At 41.0% G+C, this 18,403-nt stretch overlaps 1 protein-coding gene across 1 annotated transcript in view; it reads left to right on the top strand.

Moving 5' to 3' along the window:
- LOC126187479 (uncharacterized) overlaps positions 1–18,403 on the top strand; it is a 769,527-nt gene that overhangs the window by 729,911 nt on the left and 21,213 nt on the right. Inside the window, exons 7-9 of the mRNA XM_049928585.1 lie at positions 2,843–2,959; positions 12,624–12,740; positions 12,910–13,061. Coding sequence (XP_049784542.1) covers positions 2,843–2,959; positions 12,624–12,740; positions 12,910–13,061 — 386 coding nt within the window. The remainder of the gene's footprint in view (positions 1–2,842; positions 2,960–12,623; positions 12,741–12,909; positions 13,062–18,403) is intronic.

The raw sequence follows: 18,403 nt of genomic DNA, 5'->3' as shown, positions 1-18,403 counted from the left end.
TGACACCTCGGGGGGGGGGGGGGGGGGGGGGGCGGCACTCACGAAACGCATTTCAATAACTATGACAAAAGAACGCATCAAGAGTGTGACAGACTATCTATATTACTAAACGGCTAACCCTGGCCACTATCCCAGTTGCAGACTGCATATCAAACAGCTTATTTCGTACAATTTTTCACCGAATGTAAAAATGTAGAATGCTGCCATAATGCACTAATTAAGAGGTATAATCTTATGTTAAGGGTTTAACAACAAGAATTATACAGGGTGAAAAGTATTTAAACCGACAAACTCTGGGAGGTTGTAGGAGACATCAGAACAGATGTTTTTCCCTAATGTCATTTTTTTCTACAAGGATTATTTAAACCGGTGGAGCCCGTATTACGCTCTTCAGTTGTAGGTAACTGCTGTCCACCAGTGTAGTGCATTGTCTCTGTTTACTAATGGAGCGATACACTTGGAGCGAGTACACTGATATGGTTGGTGCGTACTACGTAGCGCACCACAACGGACGAGCTGCACAGCGGGTTTATCAACAACAATATCCTAATCGCCGTATCCCGCATCTTACGACCTTTGCTGCTGTGTACCAACGTCTGCGTGAGACCGGGTCATTTAGCAGATTACCTGGACAGGGACGCTATCGCACAGTAAGAACGCTGCAATTTGAGGAAGCTGTCTTCCAGTATGTGGAGCGGGATCCTTCAGTCAGCACTCGTGCAATTGCACGTAACATGTGGACGAATCAGACGAATGTAAGAACAGTCCTTCGAGAGCAATTGTTACGTCCATTTCACTTACAGCGTGTCCACAACCTGGAACTAGTTGATTAGCCATCCAGAGCACTGTTTTCGCAGTGGTACCTGGAACAGTGTGAAATGCATCCTACATTTCCATCCTCTGTGTTGTTTACCGATGAAGCAACGTTCGGGCGTGATGGAGTCTTAAAGATGCACAATTCGCATGTTTGGAGTGAGGATAACCCACATGCCACAGTTGCTAGCGCTCATCAAGTGTGGTTCTTCGTTAATGTGTGGGTCGGTGTTGTTGGGGACTGTTTAATTGGGCCGTATCTGCTACCTAGGACATTAAATGGCAGGCACTATTACAATTTTCTCGCCAGAGCATTGCAAGAATTGCTGGAAGATGTCCCGCTCCATACAAGACAACGCATGTGGTTCCAACATGACGGGGCGCCGACACATTTACGTCGATTCCTGGACCTACGGTTCCCAGAAACGTGGATTGGCAGAGGTGGTCCTGTACCACGGCCTGCTCGATCACCAGATATGTCCCCTTCAGACTTTTTTGTGTGGGGAGAGAAGCGCAACCTTATTTACACAACTCCTGTTGCATCAGAAGAGGATCTGGTTGCCCGGATAGTAGCTGCAGCAGGAACAATTCAGGATACTCCTGGAGTTTTTTCCCGTGTCAGACAGGACATGATCCGACGGTGTAACCTTTGTTTACGTGTTAATGGAGGCATTTTTGATAATCTACTGTAATTGAAATTGGGTTGTGTTAATGTGTTGTCTCTTGGTCATAAAAAAAAAATGGAAACGTGTTTGTTGGTTTAATTAAATTGCCGCCAGAGAAATCTTCCTCTACCGGTTTAAATACTCCTAATAGGAAAAAATGACATTATGGAAAAATATTTGTTATGATGTCCCCTACAACCTCCCAGACTTTGTCGGTTTAAATACTTTTCACCTTGTAGTTAGAAACCGTGTAGCGTTAACTCAGGGCACGCAGATTAGGCAGGTTATATTCGGCCAGTATGTGAGAATGAGACCACTTAACGGCTTCCAACATAATTTCGAACTGAAAGGAAAAGTTAATGACTTACTAAATTTTCTTTGTTCATGTGATAAACCTGCAGCATCGCGCAGGACGTTCTAATTTATTAATTATTCGCTACTAACGCTGTACGCAACGTATTTTGTTGACAGTAGCCACATATACCACCGAATGCACGTGCAAAATTATATCATTTTACGACACAAACTTCAGGAAATATGGCGCCATAGACATTAAGAGTGCGTTTGAAACTGTTTTGTATACGGAAGTTTGATTCTTTAAAGAATTCAAGAGGGTGGCGGGGTTATTGGTATCGTATAGCCTACGGAAAGTAAATTATGTGATCCAACTTCAATAGATGACTATTCAGGCTAGGCGCAAGCCCGTCTTCGGAGTACAGATAGGGATTAAGTACTTGTTTTGCAAATCAAACTGCCTTTCCCTGCTGCTAGTTATTTTATTTATCCCATACGCGTTTCGCCTTCTCCTGTTCTAAGGCTTCATCAGTGGGATCTATAACGATACAGTTTTGTTAGTTTTAGATTATCAAACAGTTCACTTCGCGATTTTTTGTAACTTTTTCATAAAAAATCGCGAAGTGAACTGTTTGATAATCTATAAATAACCAAACTGTATCGTCATAGGTTCCACTGATGACGCCTTAGAACAGGAGAAGACGAAACGCGTATGGGATAAATAAAGTAACTAGCAGCAGGAAAAGGCAGTTTGATTTGCAAAACAAGTATTTATATGCTCGCTGCGGAGGATGGCCACACAAACTTGTTAGGGATGAAGTAGTTTGCAAAGTTTTAATATTCTCACGTGCGGATAAAAATACTTGCAGATACGGATAAGGGGGTAACAGATGATGTTTTTCTTATCTGTCCCCCCTCTTCACAGTTCTCGTTGCTGCCCGTGATAAACAATTCGCCGAGTGAATTACGTGCTGCGTTATCTTTTGGGGAGAACCTTTGTAAACGTGGGTGCCTGTTAGTGTTGAGAACGAATGGCGGTGCAGCTGAAGAGAGTGTGTGTGGTGTTGCAGCTGAAGCGGCAGGCGATGGAGTCGGAGGCGACGCGGCGCGGGCTGGAGCGCGCGCGCCAGGAGGTGGTGCGGCAGGTGACGGCCATCGCCGCCGAGAAGGACAGCCTCGAGAGGGAGGTGCGTCTAGCCGCCACTGCGACTGCTCCCCACAGCCAGGCCCAAGCGCTGGGCTCGCCAGTACGTCACGCCACGAGTGCACGGACACCTTGCACGCCCAACCGCTTCCCCTGCCCAGCTCCGTATGCGTTACTTTTCCTCCTTCCACCCCGACTGTCTGCATCTTTGTCGCTGCTTTCCCCTGTGGTCTCCGGTCAATGAGTGATGTTCTTAAAGTTGGAAACGTTGCCTGTACACAGCCATTTTTAATTGTTCTGTCTCCCATCTTCTGTAGCGTCGGTGACGCAAACTTTCATCTGTTTATGTGCCATTAGTCACAATAAATACAGGGTTTGGACAAAAATGTGGAAACACCGTGGGAAATGCACTCTTCGAACGTAAATGCGGACGCTAGCCGAAACTGCAGGTTGCGTCGTGGCGACTGACCGCGAGAGTCTCCCGAGCGGTGTTCTCAGTACGTTGCGAGTGTCAGTCGCGGTCCGAACAGTGTTGTGTGTCGTCGTGAATGGATTGTGTCTGATCTGAGTAAATTTGAAAGTGGAAAAATTGTTCGTGCTTGTACGGTGGGTGCTTCTTAAACGGGTTAGCTGAAGTTTTTGTGTTTCGGGTGGTACCAAACTGAAAACTTATACCGCATACGGGGAAACTGGAAACGTATCGTCCAGTAAGTCACAATGTGGACGAAATTGTGCGTCGAATGATCGTGACAGATGGTCGTTGCAGAGGATTGTAATGAAAAATAAAGGGACGACGGCTGCAAAAGTCCCTGCAGAACTGAATGTCACACTCGCAAACTCTGTCAGCATAACAACGTGAAGGGCGCTACAGAAGCTGGGAATTGCAGGGCGAGCCGGGATTAGAAAACCACGCATCAGTGGTGCAAATTCCCCTAACTGGAAAACATCATTTGGCAGGATGCGTTTCCAATGTCTGACCAAGTTTACGTCCCGAGACTGAAACGTGGCAGTTGTTCGGTGACGATTTGAGTAGATGTATCGTGCTATTCCTCGGACCCTGTGGGTAATCTGTAACATTGCATTACTTCCGAGGGTTATGTGACCATTTTGGCTGATCGGGTCCAGTCCGTAGTATAGTGATACTGTGTTCTGAGTCAATAGAGCCGCTGTTCACACAGCTCACATCATCCGGGACTGGTTTTGTGGGTTTGGGAACAAACTGTTGCATCTCACTTGGCCACCGCAGTCACCAGATCTCAATATTATTGAACTTTTGTGACCTACTGTGGAAGCAAGGGTGTGTGACCACTACCAGTATCCATCATCGTTACCTGAACTTCCTACTCTCTCGCAGGAAGAATGGAACAGATTAACTTGAATACCGTACAGGACCTGTATCCATCCATTCTGAGATCGCTGGAAGGTGTTTTGAATGCCAACAATTGTACTCCACTGTACTCTGCATGATAGTGTGTTGTGGTTTTGGTGTTTCAATATTTTCTCCAACCCCTGCATTATTCCTTGGAAGCTGTTACCGCGTGTTCAAAACTTCTTACTTCCACCTTCCATTGATTTATAGGTTTCATGTATCTCCTTGCACAGTCAATATGAGATCTGTCCATTGTTGTTTTAGGTAGTGCTATAATCTAGGCCTCTATAATCTAGGCCTCTAGGGCTATATAACGGACGAGAGCAGTTGTAAGGTGATGAGGAATGCAGCCCATAAGTACAGAGAGTAGTCCTTGGCTCCTGATGGTCGTGTGATATTTCAAGTATCTAGAAATGAATGTTGGTGGACAATGGTCCTTGAAGGGTTTAGGGGGAAGTTTTAAGGTGGCACTGCAACAAAGCAGGCATTACAAGCGTGTGCCCCAACATTGGAAGAGACTGTCTGGCTTTGGTGTTGAAATGTTGGTAGCTCATGTGAGCTATAAGGAAAAGCTGTGAGGGAAATCGACTGCCACTCCAAGAGTGCTTGAATCTTGGGAGGTGAAAAACTATCATTATACCAAATACTTTCATATAGATAATTTTTTACTCGATACTTTCACTCACCTCATTACTTTATGTAAGTTTCATATAAAATGACCCTCGTAATTATTTATTAAATTTTCGTTATTTACCAAAATCTTGACCATATGACTCAGGTTCAACACTTTCAACAAATGAACGCATGAGCACCAATGGCCAACAATTGAATGAATGGATTTCATGCAAGCAACAAAGTGAGTGTACAAAAACATTTGTGATGCTTCACCAATCTAGGCAACATTTTGTTTGCAGTTTGTTCACTCTGAGTCCCCCTTTTTTCATGATTAGACTTACTTTTTTGTTTTTCTGTTGTTGTTTAAAATAGCTTGAGAGAAAAAATTAATGAGCAGACAAAAGGACGCCTAACAGTAGTGGAACTTACCAGTATTTTGATAAACTGGATTATAGTGAAGTGGGGTGTTAAATCTTTTTAACATAATTTGAACTCTTCGTGACATTCTTCAAACACAAAAAAGCATTGAAGAAAACACTCCATCACAACAGCAAGGTAAAATAATTTGCCTAACAATATAATAAGAGAGTGAATAGGGAATTATGTACTTTTTGGTATAAAGCTTCAAATTTTTAAAAATTGTTATCTATAATGGAATAAAAACATTGCTTAGTTTAAGCAATTATTATCTATTTGAAACTTGTGAACTTGACTATCTCTCTCTGTTTGGATAGATTTTAAAAACATAAGTGGACAGACTGAAGGTACTTTCATGAGCACAGTTTTTTCTCACAGTATTACATGTGGGTAAAAAGTATAGTCCTTTCGTCTGACATGGTGTCCCTAGGTGAAATGACACAGTTGTTAAGATATTAGGGAGAAATGAATTTCATATCCCCACGTGATCATCCCATTTAGATTTTTTTACATTCAGTTCTACATAAAGTACAGTACAGAAACTTAAACACTGTAGTAAGACATGACTGTTAAGGAACGAGAACTTGACCACCACAGGAGTGAGGAATGTTTTTAGGGACCAAGCCCCAGTTCCCTCTTGCAGGGCTGGCAGTCGATTTGTGCTTCTACAAAGCCACATCTGACGCATGGTCTTCGCAATCCTGGATAACTCTCTTTACTCATTTCAAAATAAGAAATACAAGGGTATGCTGAAAAGTAATGCCTCCAATTTTTTTTGTGCAAACTGTTAAAGCTTTTTAAATAAAACAAACTGTATCATCATCCTGCACCCGTGCTCTTAATGTCCAGATATTTATTTCTCAACACAGCCACCCTGGCAATGAACACATTTCTCTGATTGAAAGACCAATTAGTTGATACTATCACTGTGGAATGTATGACTTTGTTTACACAGCTGCAACTTCACCTCTGCTTGCGCTGCTCCTTCATTATAAGAATGAAGGTCTTGAATGTGTACAAATGGGGCCAGTGCAGGACTTTATGGATGATGATGATGATGATGATGATGATGATGATGATGATGATGATGATCCCAAGGGTTGGACTGTTACAGGTGTCGCAGAGTTCATGTGTGCTGTGCCAATGTCATACTGAAGGAGAGTGTACTCCATGTGTGCACTAACTCTTCAAATTCATGCTTTCAGTTTTTTTAGGGTCTTGCAGTATCTTACAGAGTTTATGGTGGTTTCTTTAGGCACAAATTCCAATTTCACTACACATTGAACATCCTATAAAACTGTGAGCATGACGTTACCTGCTGATGGCATGATCTTGAACTTTTGTGCCAGTGGTGTTATTTTGTGGTGGAACTCCATTGATGACCTCCTTGTGTTTTGGTTTGAAATAGTGAACCCAGCTTTCAACACCTGTCTCATTGTTGCTGAGGAATCAATCGTCCTCATGCTTAAAACGCAAAAGAAATTGTTGACAGGTGTCCAGTCTCTTCTGTTTCAGTTGGGGGCACTTTTCTGCAGTTATAAACTCAATTACAGAACAATGTTTCTCACACACAAACATAATTAAATTACACACCGCCCTGTTACATGCTACAGTTCAGAGCCTTCTACCAGCAGAGGGTTGCAACTTGCATCAGCAAAGCAGGAAAGTAGTTGGATTAATATGCTTGAAATGTAACGCCTCAACAAATAACTTAAAAAAATTCGGTGTTAACGTCACGTCTGACAGACATGTCATCATCAGCAGTATCACATGTCCTCACTCTGTGAGACACAGTGGAATTTAATCCAGGACATTGGCAAAAGCCTGCTGGTCAAGAACTTTATGCCACAATCTCTCCTCCCATTTCTGGCCAAATAACAGCTATGAAAATTTCTTTCACCACCAGGATTTGACCTGGCCACCTTCATGTTGCACACAATTGTGCAACGGTACAAGTGTATGTATGTGGGTTTCATTTGACAGATGGTAATGTTCTACCATATAGCACACCTGAAACATGACGACTTCTCGTGCTTAAAGTGTCCAGCTCACTCTTCGTAGTTAAATCCAGTCGAACATATGTGGGATGCCCTAGATCAGAGAACAGTCTGGACACCACCAACACAGACTGTTGCTGATATACTGAGTTGCTTGTCCGATAATGGGGAGCATTACCGCAAACTATGCTGGATTCCTTATCCACAGTATGGGAACCTCTTTTGGATGCTGCTTTGTCACACAAGGTCGTCACAATTTTTACAGTAATGACTTTTGTACAGCAGCAGCAGTGAGACGACACGTACTGTATATTGCAACGCAGTCCATAGCCTGCTTTCCAGTATACCTTGCTTCTCATCATTCTGTTTGTGTTACATTGTTGGCATGCGCCACATTATTGCAGTGCCTCAGTTACCTTGTGCATATGGACCTGAGTCCAGGCATCTGGATACATGCTGACGAAACATTGAATCTGGAGCAGCTTAAAGTGGAACATCACAGTTACACCAGATAAGCCATGAGGTCATTACATGCACCTAGGTATGTCAAAAGTACTAATCACTGATGAGTGGATGGGGTGTGGATAAGTTCAAGTACTCGAGCTCCCAAGACAAAGCAAGGGGTCAAGGATAGAAGGTGCCTCACAGCAACATATGGCTAGCAAATTCTATGAAATTTTGCTGCTGCTGGGGGATCTTTGGAGAACTCTAGGGCAAGGTCGTCCATGAGCAACTACAGCCAGAGAAAGAACATAACCCCTTGCCCAAAGCCTATGAAGCCTATGATATGTATTCTGTGGTTAATAAAACACATATGAAAATAGCAGGGTGGCTTTAAAATATACAGGGTGTGGTCTAAAATCTTTGTACAGTTATTGATATTTCGCAAACAGGGCGGCCTTCAGTCGGTGAATAAGGTGTAAGAGCTGTATAACAGGTATTCTTGCACAACCCTTCCAAACCTACTCAACATACATCTCATGAATTACGGATTCCTAGAACCACAGTGTGAATAATTCTGTGTGGCAGATTGCACTTGCATGTATATAAGGTCCAGCCAGATAAGACACACATTACAACCAGGCGATGAAACTTGTTGAAAAGCGTTTCTGACTGAGATATCGGCACAAATCGACACCAGCAATAAGTATCTTCAATGAATTTGCTTTTGAGATGAGGCTACTTTCCACAACACAGTGTGAGGGTATGGGGTTCGAAAAGTTGACTCGTTGCTATAGATCACATTAGGGATTCTCCTAAAATGAATGTTTGTGCTCTTTAATGCATAACAGTAATTGGTCATTTCTTTTTTGTTAAAAAATCTGTAACAGCTAACATTTATCTGGATTTGCTAAAACCATTTGTGGAACCAAAAATGAGTGACTTGCAGCCTTATTTGATTTTGCAACAAATTGTGCACTATCACATTGGGGATTAAATGTTAGAAATTTTCTTGATGAAACATTTCCTGGCAAGTCACAATCCTACTGCCTCACCAGCAAGATCACCAGTTATAACATCTCTGGGTTTCTTTTTGTGTGGCTACATAAAGTGCAGGGTTTACACTATACAAGTACCTGATCTGGATACATTCAGAAGAAGGATAATAGATGCTGCTGCTGGTGTTAAACAAGGAATGTTTGCAAAAGTTGGCATGAAACCAAATATCAATTAGATATTCTTCAAGCAACAGATGGTGCACATGTTAAAGTTTATTGACATTGTAACAAAAATTTGGTGGTTCTTTTTTTCATTTGCCATAAACTACAAACTTGTAAGTACTGTAGTTTTTGTAAGTATATATTAATATTATGCAAAGACTTTAGCCCCACACTGTACTTTTGATACTTACTGTAAAATACTCTCTGTTCGAACAGGCCTTGCAAAGGCTCAGTGGTACCGACCGACTGCCGTGTCGTGCTCAGTCAGTAGACATCACTGGATGCAGACGTGGAGGACCGTGTGGTCAGCACACCACTCTTCCAGCCGTTGTCAGTTTTTGTGATCAGAGCCGCTACTTCTCAGTCGAGTAGCTCCTCAATTGGCCTCACAAGGGCTGAGTGCGCCCTGCTTGCCAACAGTGCGCAGCAGTCCCAGTCTGTCGCCCATCCGAGTGCTAGCTAAGCCCAACAGTGTTTTACTTCGATGATCTGATGGGAACCAGTATTACCACAGTGGCGAGGTCTTTGAAATACTTACTGTAGGTGTCTCTTTATTACCTGTTGCAGGCAATTTCAGAGAAAGCAAAACTGCTATAACTCAGGGCAGTGGAAAAGAGACTGAAGCACTTCTGGACCTCAAATGTCACATTTTGTTATTTTTTTCACAATATTATTTTTGATTCAGTTGATTAAAAATCTGTTACTTCACTCCTTTGAAAAGAGAAATACACAGAACGTTACATTTGTGCAACAAATTTATGTGATATGTTGACAAAAAGTTTGGAAGTAAAATTCATGATAATATACACTATCAGACAAAAGTTTCAGCAACAAAACTTGCATATTTATAAAACAGAAGACAGATTGAGCAAGATCAATGATAAAATGGAAGAAAAGTAGTTCGTTATCCAATAATAGGGTCCATCAACAATGTGTAGTTGAAGCTAAGATAAATATTTCTGGGAAATTGTTGTGCTCAATACATAATTAAATATACGTTTCCAACAGTAAGAAACTGCTTTGAGGCATCACATTTCTGCTTTGTATATTCTTTTTTTACTCCTTTCTTTAATGCTCTTACGTTATTCCCTTGCTCATTCTCTATGTGTGACTGAATTACCTCGTCTTTCTGACACAGTTATAGTTAGTCGGTCTTTTCAGTTATAGATATAGTTCTTTTTTGAGGATTCTGATGCAGTGACTTTCAGTTTTGTGACTTATATTTCTGTTCTAGGCAGCATACTTGCATCTGCTCCACGCCATGCTCACACAGTATTCATTAGCTCCTCTGTGGTAGCTCACTTCTACAGGCGATGTCTTCTATGGCGAATTTGCGACTGCCGTATCTATTTTTATGTATTTGTTTGCTTAATCTGGTATTAACATTACGTAAGGGGAGACGTCTATAATAGCATTATCAAAGACGAGCTTGTCATACCAGTAGTCTACTGTAGTAAAGTAGCTGAATGCCCATGATTTTGTAATAAGTTTTAGATGAGAGTAGTCCTTTCTACCATAGAAATATTATAAAGTAGCAGTTTAACACCTGCAGAGCATTATTAACTCCAGTTGAATGTTGCTCTTCAATTCAGCCTTTTTCATTTGATGTAGGTGTAGTTTAGCAAAGGTGATAGTTTGTATAAAATTAATTCAATTTGTATTGCTGACACTTTAACAATAATTACACCATTATCAGAAAATCAGTCGTGTAAATATCCTATATCAAATGAATGTAATTTTTGAACAGAATGTGCTGTTAATTCTGAAGGAATAGGAGATTTATTTTGATTGAATGGGTGTAAATAAATTAGTCCCTCCTATGTGGCATTCTGATTGTGAATACTAAACTGTGTATTTCTGTATATGTTTTTCATTTTTCCGTAGTTTTCAATGGTGTCCATCAAAATGTTTTTAGCGTGTGGCAGCAAATACTTGACATTCTTGGAAGAATGTCTGTGGGTATCTTAAATATTTTTATTCGTTAACATCTTAAGAACTCTCATGAAATGATAACAAGGATATGATTACTTGTTTTTTTTCCTATGGTGAAGGAATGAACACCAAATACAGTGTTTACTGATCATGGGTCAGGTAATATTAAGCCCCCTTTACACTGAAGCGAACATGAGTAAACACAAGCGAGTGCAAATTCACAAACAATGTGCAGGGGTTTGTTTGTGTGCTCAGTCATTGACTTGTACCTGCAAATAAGCATTTACACTAAAGCAAATGGAAGAGAAAGTGTACTGTGTGTTTTGTTTTTTGGTGCTAAAATGTTGTCATGGTGAAGTTGTGTAATCTATATTCATTACAGTATGCTGTAGAGAAGAAACATACAACTTGGTTCATTTTGTATAGGGAGCACACTGTTTGTCATGAAAGCAAAACAGCATAGACACACAAAAATGTGTGTGTCTGAATTTTTGTGCAGGTGCAAAAGAAGTGGTGGTTTGACTCCGCTTAGTGATTTGCAGCTGCAACCATCGCTTGATTTTTTTTTTCTGGATCATCATCATCATCCTTTTTGCCTTCTTCTAGCTGCAATTGAACTGAAGACTTCAAATCAGGACACAAAGCTTTGATGATCTGTAGCAGCAGAAAGAGACAAGCGCTAACAATGTGATTCTTATCAACAGGTCACAGCTATGCTAGCCTCAAACATTTAATTGTATATCAACCACATCTGTATTCCAAATACTTTCTGAAGTATGTAGTGCCATATGTGAAGCACTCATGGATTCTATAAATTTAAATCCAGTAGAGGTACAGTTATTAAAAATGAGTAATATAATGTGAAACGAAACGAAAGCCTAGCCACATTTTGATCGGAGCAAAAACAATTTCACACTCCATCACTTTATTTAAATTTTGTAAAATAGTAGCTAAACTGCAGTGTTAAAATAGATACCTTCAGCAATTTCTTGCCAAACATCTTTTTTTGTGTGGATCTTTAGGGTCCCACAAGCACCTGTGTGATCTGTACTCTTCTATCAAGAGAAGTATACCATCACTACAAAAACCACTTGCAATAAACACCAACAACAGTTCGTGTGCAAGAAACGGCACTTGTGGCAAAGTGGGTGCACTGTGTCTATCATTGAAACAAGTGCTGAAGCGGAGAGGACATGAACTTCCTTTGATGTCACACTCTAAAACTGACACCCACCGAATCACAAGAAAATACTTGTGAATGTGACCTGTGTATGACCAAACACCATGCACCAGCATTTACACATCAGAGAGAATTCTTGTTTGCTGTTACTTGTGTTCACTTCGACGTAAAGGGAGGGGGGCGGGGGGGGGGGGGGGGGCTTTAGAAGTAATTTCACAACAGACAAATGCCATTATCATAGGCTGTGGTTCCCAGTGATCTTAGTAGTGGAGTGATTAGGATATTAGATTCCTAACATGCGGGAGACAGATTTCAGTCCTGCCTGGTCATTATTTTTGAAGTTTTCACAGTGTCTAAATCATTTCATGTGAATTCCAGGCTATAAACGATATACCCTTGCCAAAATGATGTAATCTTCTGGGAATGCTTTAAACAACAAGTAGATCCTGTAATAAAATTTTCTTCTGATCTTATTCTGAGTTGACATTTGGATAACAAACTTTAGTGCTTTAAATGAACCATTGATGTTGTTGTAGAATGAGAAACTCAAGGAGACCCTGAAAGAAGAAAGGAAGGGCGTTGGTCACTATTTGGTTGATCTATCTCAGCAGAAGAAGCGGATTAGTCAAAATGTTTGTGGCTTGGAGAAGGAAGTAAGTATTTTTCCCTCATCTGTTTTTATGTTCGTATATTTTATCTCACATATCTTTGTCATTTTATATTCACATCTTAGCTATTATTTTTCATGATTGTGGTTGATTTTTTTAAAATAACATATTAGTATTTAACTTTGACATCTGCATTCAGTGTTCGCTTTTTAAGGTTTCAGAACTGAAATTCATTGCCCGGCAGAGTGCATCACTGAACAACCAATTCAAGAAGGGGATGAAGCATCTGGCCACTTGTAAAAGGAAGAAATGTTCTGTCTGTGTGTACACCAAGGCGACATTTGGCGAATATGCAGACCGAAATGAGTGAGTTGATTCCACTACTTTCTTTATGAACCTATAATATTCTCATTTGTGGCAGAACAAAAATTGTCTCAAAATGCGCAGTCTCATACGAGCATCAGAATCATCTGCCTTGTCAATAAATAAAATTGCGTTAGTTGTAACAAGTGAGAGACACCACACTAATACCTTTTAACACTGCCTCTAGCCTTGGCAATGCCTTCAGTATGTCTGGGAAGATAATCCACAAGTTTAGGTATACTACATCTAGTTGATGGCATTCATTGAGGATTACATTCCACAGAGCTGCGAGATTGTTAGTGTGCTGATTGCTGTATTTCACCCACTGTTCCTAATGGTACCAGACATTTTCTGTATCTGTAGGATTAAGATAGGACAATTCAGCAGCCAGTTGTATTTGTGGCCCTACCTACAGCTTCATATTCTACTGTGATCAGTGGTCGTCTGTGAGGTACCTGACTGCAAATGTCCATTGCATGCAGTTCGCTTTGCAGTGTTCACTCAAAACCTACGTTCACTGTCATCAGCAATTCCTGTCAGGTTTTAAACCGATTGTTATTGATAAGGAGTGACACTCACTTCTGATCCTTGTTGATTTCGATCTTTTTATAACTACTATTCTTATACCATACTACATGATATACATCAACATATATACTATGCTAGCCACCAAGTGGTGTGTGGTGGAGGGCACAATTCACACCAAAGTCATATCCCCCCCCCCTCCCCCCCTCCCCCCCTCTGCTCCACTCGCAGATCGCACGAGGGAAAAATGACTCTCTGAACACCTCAGTACGATCTCTAATTTCCCTTATCTTTGAGTGGTGATTATTGCCCGATTTGAAAGTTGGTGGTAATAATATATGCTCTGTATCCTCAGCGAAGATCGGATTTTTGAATTTAGTGAGAAGCCCCTTCCGTTTAGCGTGTCGTCTATCTGCAAGTGTATCCCACTTCAAACTTTTTATGAGATTTGTAACGCTCTTGCGATGGCTAAATGTACCAATCACTAATCTTGCTGCTCTTCTTTGGACCTTCTCAATCCCTTGAATGAGACCCAACTGGTAAGGGTCCCATACAAACGAACAATACTCTAAGACTGGCAAACTAACATATTAAAAACAATTTCCCTTGTTGAAGGACTGCATCACGTCAGGATTCAACCAATAAACCGCAATCTAGAGTTCGCCTTGCCCGTTACTTGTGTAATCTGATCATTCCATTTGCGATCATTTCGAATAGTCACACCCAAATACTTGACACTTGTAACTGCTTCCAAAGACTGGGCATTTATTTTGTAGTCTTATATAAATGGGGATTTTTGCCTTGTTATACACAGTAGGTTACACTTGCTAATATTGATACATAATTGCCAGTCATATCCTCATTGATTTGTTCACAACTTTTGTATGACACTACTTTCCTGTAGATTGCAGCATCATCAGCAAACGATCTAATGCCACTGTAAATATGATCAACCAGATAGTTTATGTAAATCGTAAAAAGCAGTGGACCTCTTATGCTGCTCTGGGGCACACTTGATGTTATGCTTGTTTCCGTTGAAGTCTTCCCATTCAGGATGACATACTGCTCTCTGTCTGTTAGAAAACTTTCTATCCAGCCGCATATGTCATTGGATAGACCATAAGTGCGCACTTTTTGGAGCAAGCGACAGTGCATAACTGAGTCAAATGCCTTTTGAAAGTCAAGAAATATGACATCAACCTGGGAGCCGGAATCGAGAGCCTGTTGTATATCATGCACAAAGAAAGCCAGCTGTGTCTCACATGACTGCTGTTTCTACAACAAATCAATGTCAGTGAAATTGGCCAGTAATTATGTGCATCCGATTTTCTACCATTTTTATAGATTGCTATGACCTGAGCCTTCTTCCAGTCCCGTGGAACTTTCCGCTGATGATGAGTGGTTCTCCATTCCTTGGATACACGTTGGACAGTCAGGGTTTATATAACAACAAATTGTGCAACTTTATTCACAGTGTGGCTATGGATACTTGCAAACATTACAGCTTATTGCACTAATTCCGTACAACCAGCTGGTACTGTCATGACTTACATCAATGATACGTGATCTCATGACCGCTTGGTAGTTTTACACTATCTGTGGCACTCTTAAGTGACCAGCATGTTCTTATAAGAGGGTGACTTATTTGGTCCGGTGGCAGTCAGCATAATGCAATTCATTTTATTAATTAAAGGTTGTACTGACACCCTGTTAGGGGACTGACTACCAGCAATTGAAAAGCTGTACTTGCACACAGCCTAAAACGATACAGTGCATTACATCTATATACAAAAGCATGTAATTATTCATAAGTATACTGTATAAAATTTGAAGTTATTAAAAGTAACGTGTGACTAGGTGACTTAATAACCAGTTACCATACGAAGTGTGATCAAAAAGTGATGTGACTTTTTGTTTTTCGTGAAGTACCTTTATTTATTCATAATCATTAACTTTGTCCCCTTCGAAGTAACACCCCCCCCTAACTTTGTCCCCTTCGAAGTAACACCCCCCCCCCCCCCCCCCCAATATATAATACAACTGCGTCCGCACTTTTTTTCAATTTTGGAAGCACTTCTGGAACTCACTTTTCAATATGGTGTTCCATTCCTTCAGCGATTCTGTTTCTATCTTGACAGTGGTGGAGAAACAACATCCTTTCGTAGTTATCTTCATCCTCAGGAATAGATAAAAAGCACAGGGGACCATGTTTTTTTTGTTTTGTTTTTTGCCAAAAAATCGAGAACAGGCATTGAGGTGTGAGTGGGAACATTGTCATGATACAGTTTCCATGAATGGTCTTGCCACATTTCTGGTCATTTTTTCTGGCTTGCTTAATGCAGAGGGCACATAGCCTCCAGGTAGTATTCCTTATTGACCGTACAACCATAAGGCAGGAACTCATTGTGCACTGTCCCATTGTAATTGAAGAAAACAGTGAGAAGAACCTTCACCTGTGATAGAACTTGTCGATTTTTTTTTTAGTCTTGGCAGATTCGATTGGGATGATTGTGCCTCGGTTTTGACCACATACCCATATACAGGGTGATTTTTTTCCGCTGTATACAAACTCGAGGGATCCATCGATGACAGGATAAGGAACAAAAAAGGTCTAATGAACTTTCGTCCGGAAATGCATGGTTTCCATGATAGAGGCCATTTATTCAATCATACATTGTTACAGTGATTGCGGTCTAATATGTGCTGTACCATGCAGCCACAGTTACAGTATGTGTTGAAAATGGTTTCCATGTGCCTCAATGCAAGCGTGTATGTGCCATTGCGTGTTCTGTCTCACACATTCACATTGGCCAAACTGCATCTGAACAGTGTCAGAGGCAGGATGAATATGCTGCTCCAGTGCCTTCACATCTGGAATGGGCTCTGCAGACATGATACTTTTGAGATCACCCCATAACCAGAAATCACAAGGGTTGAGATTCAGTGAACAAGCAGGCCTTGCAACTGGACCCCCTCATCCGATCCATCGAGCAGGGAAGACGCGATTGAGATACGTCAGGACATTAAAAGTGAAGTGGGCTGGAACACTGTCATGTAACAGCCACATCATCCTTTGAATCATCAATGGCACTTCTTCCTACAGGGGAGGCCAGGTCACCCACAAGAAACGCTGATAGTTCTGGCCTGCTAGGCGTCGTGAAAGGAAGACTGCTCTGAAAATACAGTTGCCAATTATCCCACCTGACACATTCCAACTGCACCGATGCTGATGATTCGCTGTCACAATACCTTGGGGTACTGAATACTATCCCACAGAGGACTGTTATGAAAACTGAAGCTTCCACTCCACATAAAGGTGGCCTCATCTGTGAATATGATGGGTGACACACAGCCCAGAATCATGGTTGCCTGGTGAAGAAACCAGTGACAAAACTGCTTCCAGTAAGGAAAGTTTGTTGCTAGTAAGTCCTGCACATACTGTAATTGATAAGGGAATTAACAATTGTCATGGAGAATGTTCCACACTGTCGTCTGGTTTACCCTGTACTGGTGGTCCAGCTGCATAGCACTGACATGGCGGTCGGCTTCCACAGTGTTAATCACGTTTTCCTCCAAGTCTGGTGTCCGAACATTTCGGGGAGTGTACCTCATGATTTCCTGCTTCCTGAAATGACTATGTCTCATACAAACAGTGAAACACTGTTGCAAACATTGAATGCTGTGCTTGTTGTAGGTGTGATAGGTCTCCTGATACAAACTTGCTGCTCACCAACCACTGACATTTGCCTTTCCATAAGTAAACACCTTGTCAGCAAGCTCTTGATTTGAATACGGAACCATTGTGTTCTACACTGTATCACATCCATTACAAGGTGAGGCAGCAAGAGAAGTGAATTAGATACAACATTATCAATTACTATGGCAGGAGAGGGCACTAGGGTGTGATGAGAGGAACAGTAGCACCCTCTAGGGGGAGCCATGCATGCTGTAACTGTGGCTGCATGGTACAGTGCATATTAGACTGCAGTCTCTGTAACAAAGTATAATTGAATAAATGGTCTCTAGCATTGAAACCATGCATTTCCAGATATAAGTTCATTAGACCTTTTTTTGTTTTGTATCCTCTTGTCGTTCAGTGACTACAGTTTGTACACGGTAGAAAAAGTCACCCTGTATATCTATGTTCATCACCTGTTATAACATTTTGTAAATATTCTGGATCACTGTCAGCTTTATTCAGCAGTTCTTTAGCGATGCCTGTGTGATGCTGTTTTTGGTTGAAATTCAAGAGTTTCAGAATAAACTTTGTTACTGCACATTTTATGCCCAAACCATCCAAAATAATTGCTTGGTATGAGCCGAAAGATTACCTGATATCAACTGCAACCCCCTCTGATGGTGATCTGGCAATTTTCCAGAATCATTTTCTTTACTTCTACCTTATTGTTGTCAGTAATTGGATGTGTTAGGATATCCATGGTGGTTGTTGACTTTGGCGTCCTCTCAACTCTCCTTGATACATGTATAACACTCATAAAATATTGTCTTACTAATAGTAGGTTTGCCAAAAGCCACAGTCAACATTTAAAATGTGGAGTTGTTTACTTTCTCCTTTTTCAAGCAAAATTTAATGGAAGTTCTTTGATGCATTTTTTTCAAAAATAAAAATGTAGGAACATTGCAGGCACCATGTGTTATGTAACAAAGTAGCTGTGTCTAAAACAATAAGCTGAGACCAGATACATTATGTTACACATTTTATGTTGATAAAATATATTTCTTGAATTTATAAAAGTCAGAGCTTAATTACCTGCTGGATTAAGATCGATTCACACGACGTCTACGGGATGAAAGAGACG

This window comes from Schistocerca cancellata, chromosome 5, assembly GCF_023864275.1.
Source record: "Schistocerca cancellata isolate TAMUIC-IGC-003103 chromosome 5, iqSchCanc2.1, whole genome shotgun sequence".
In the NCBI taxonomy this organism is placed as follows: Eukaryota; Metazoa; Arthropoda; class Insecta; order Orthoptera; family Acrididae; genus Schistocerca; species Schistocerca cancellata.
Note: the sequence above shows the minus strand (reverse complement) of the source record. Positions and strands in the feature narration are given on the sequence as shown.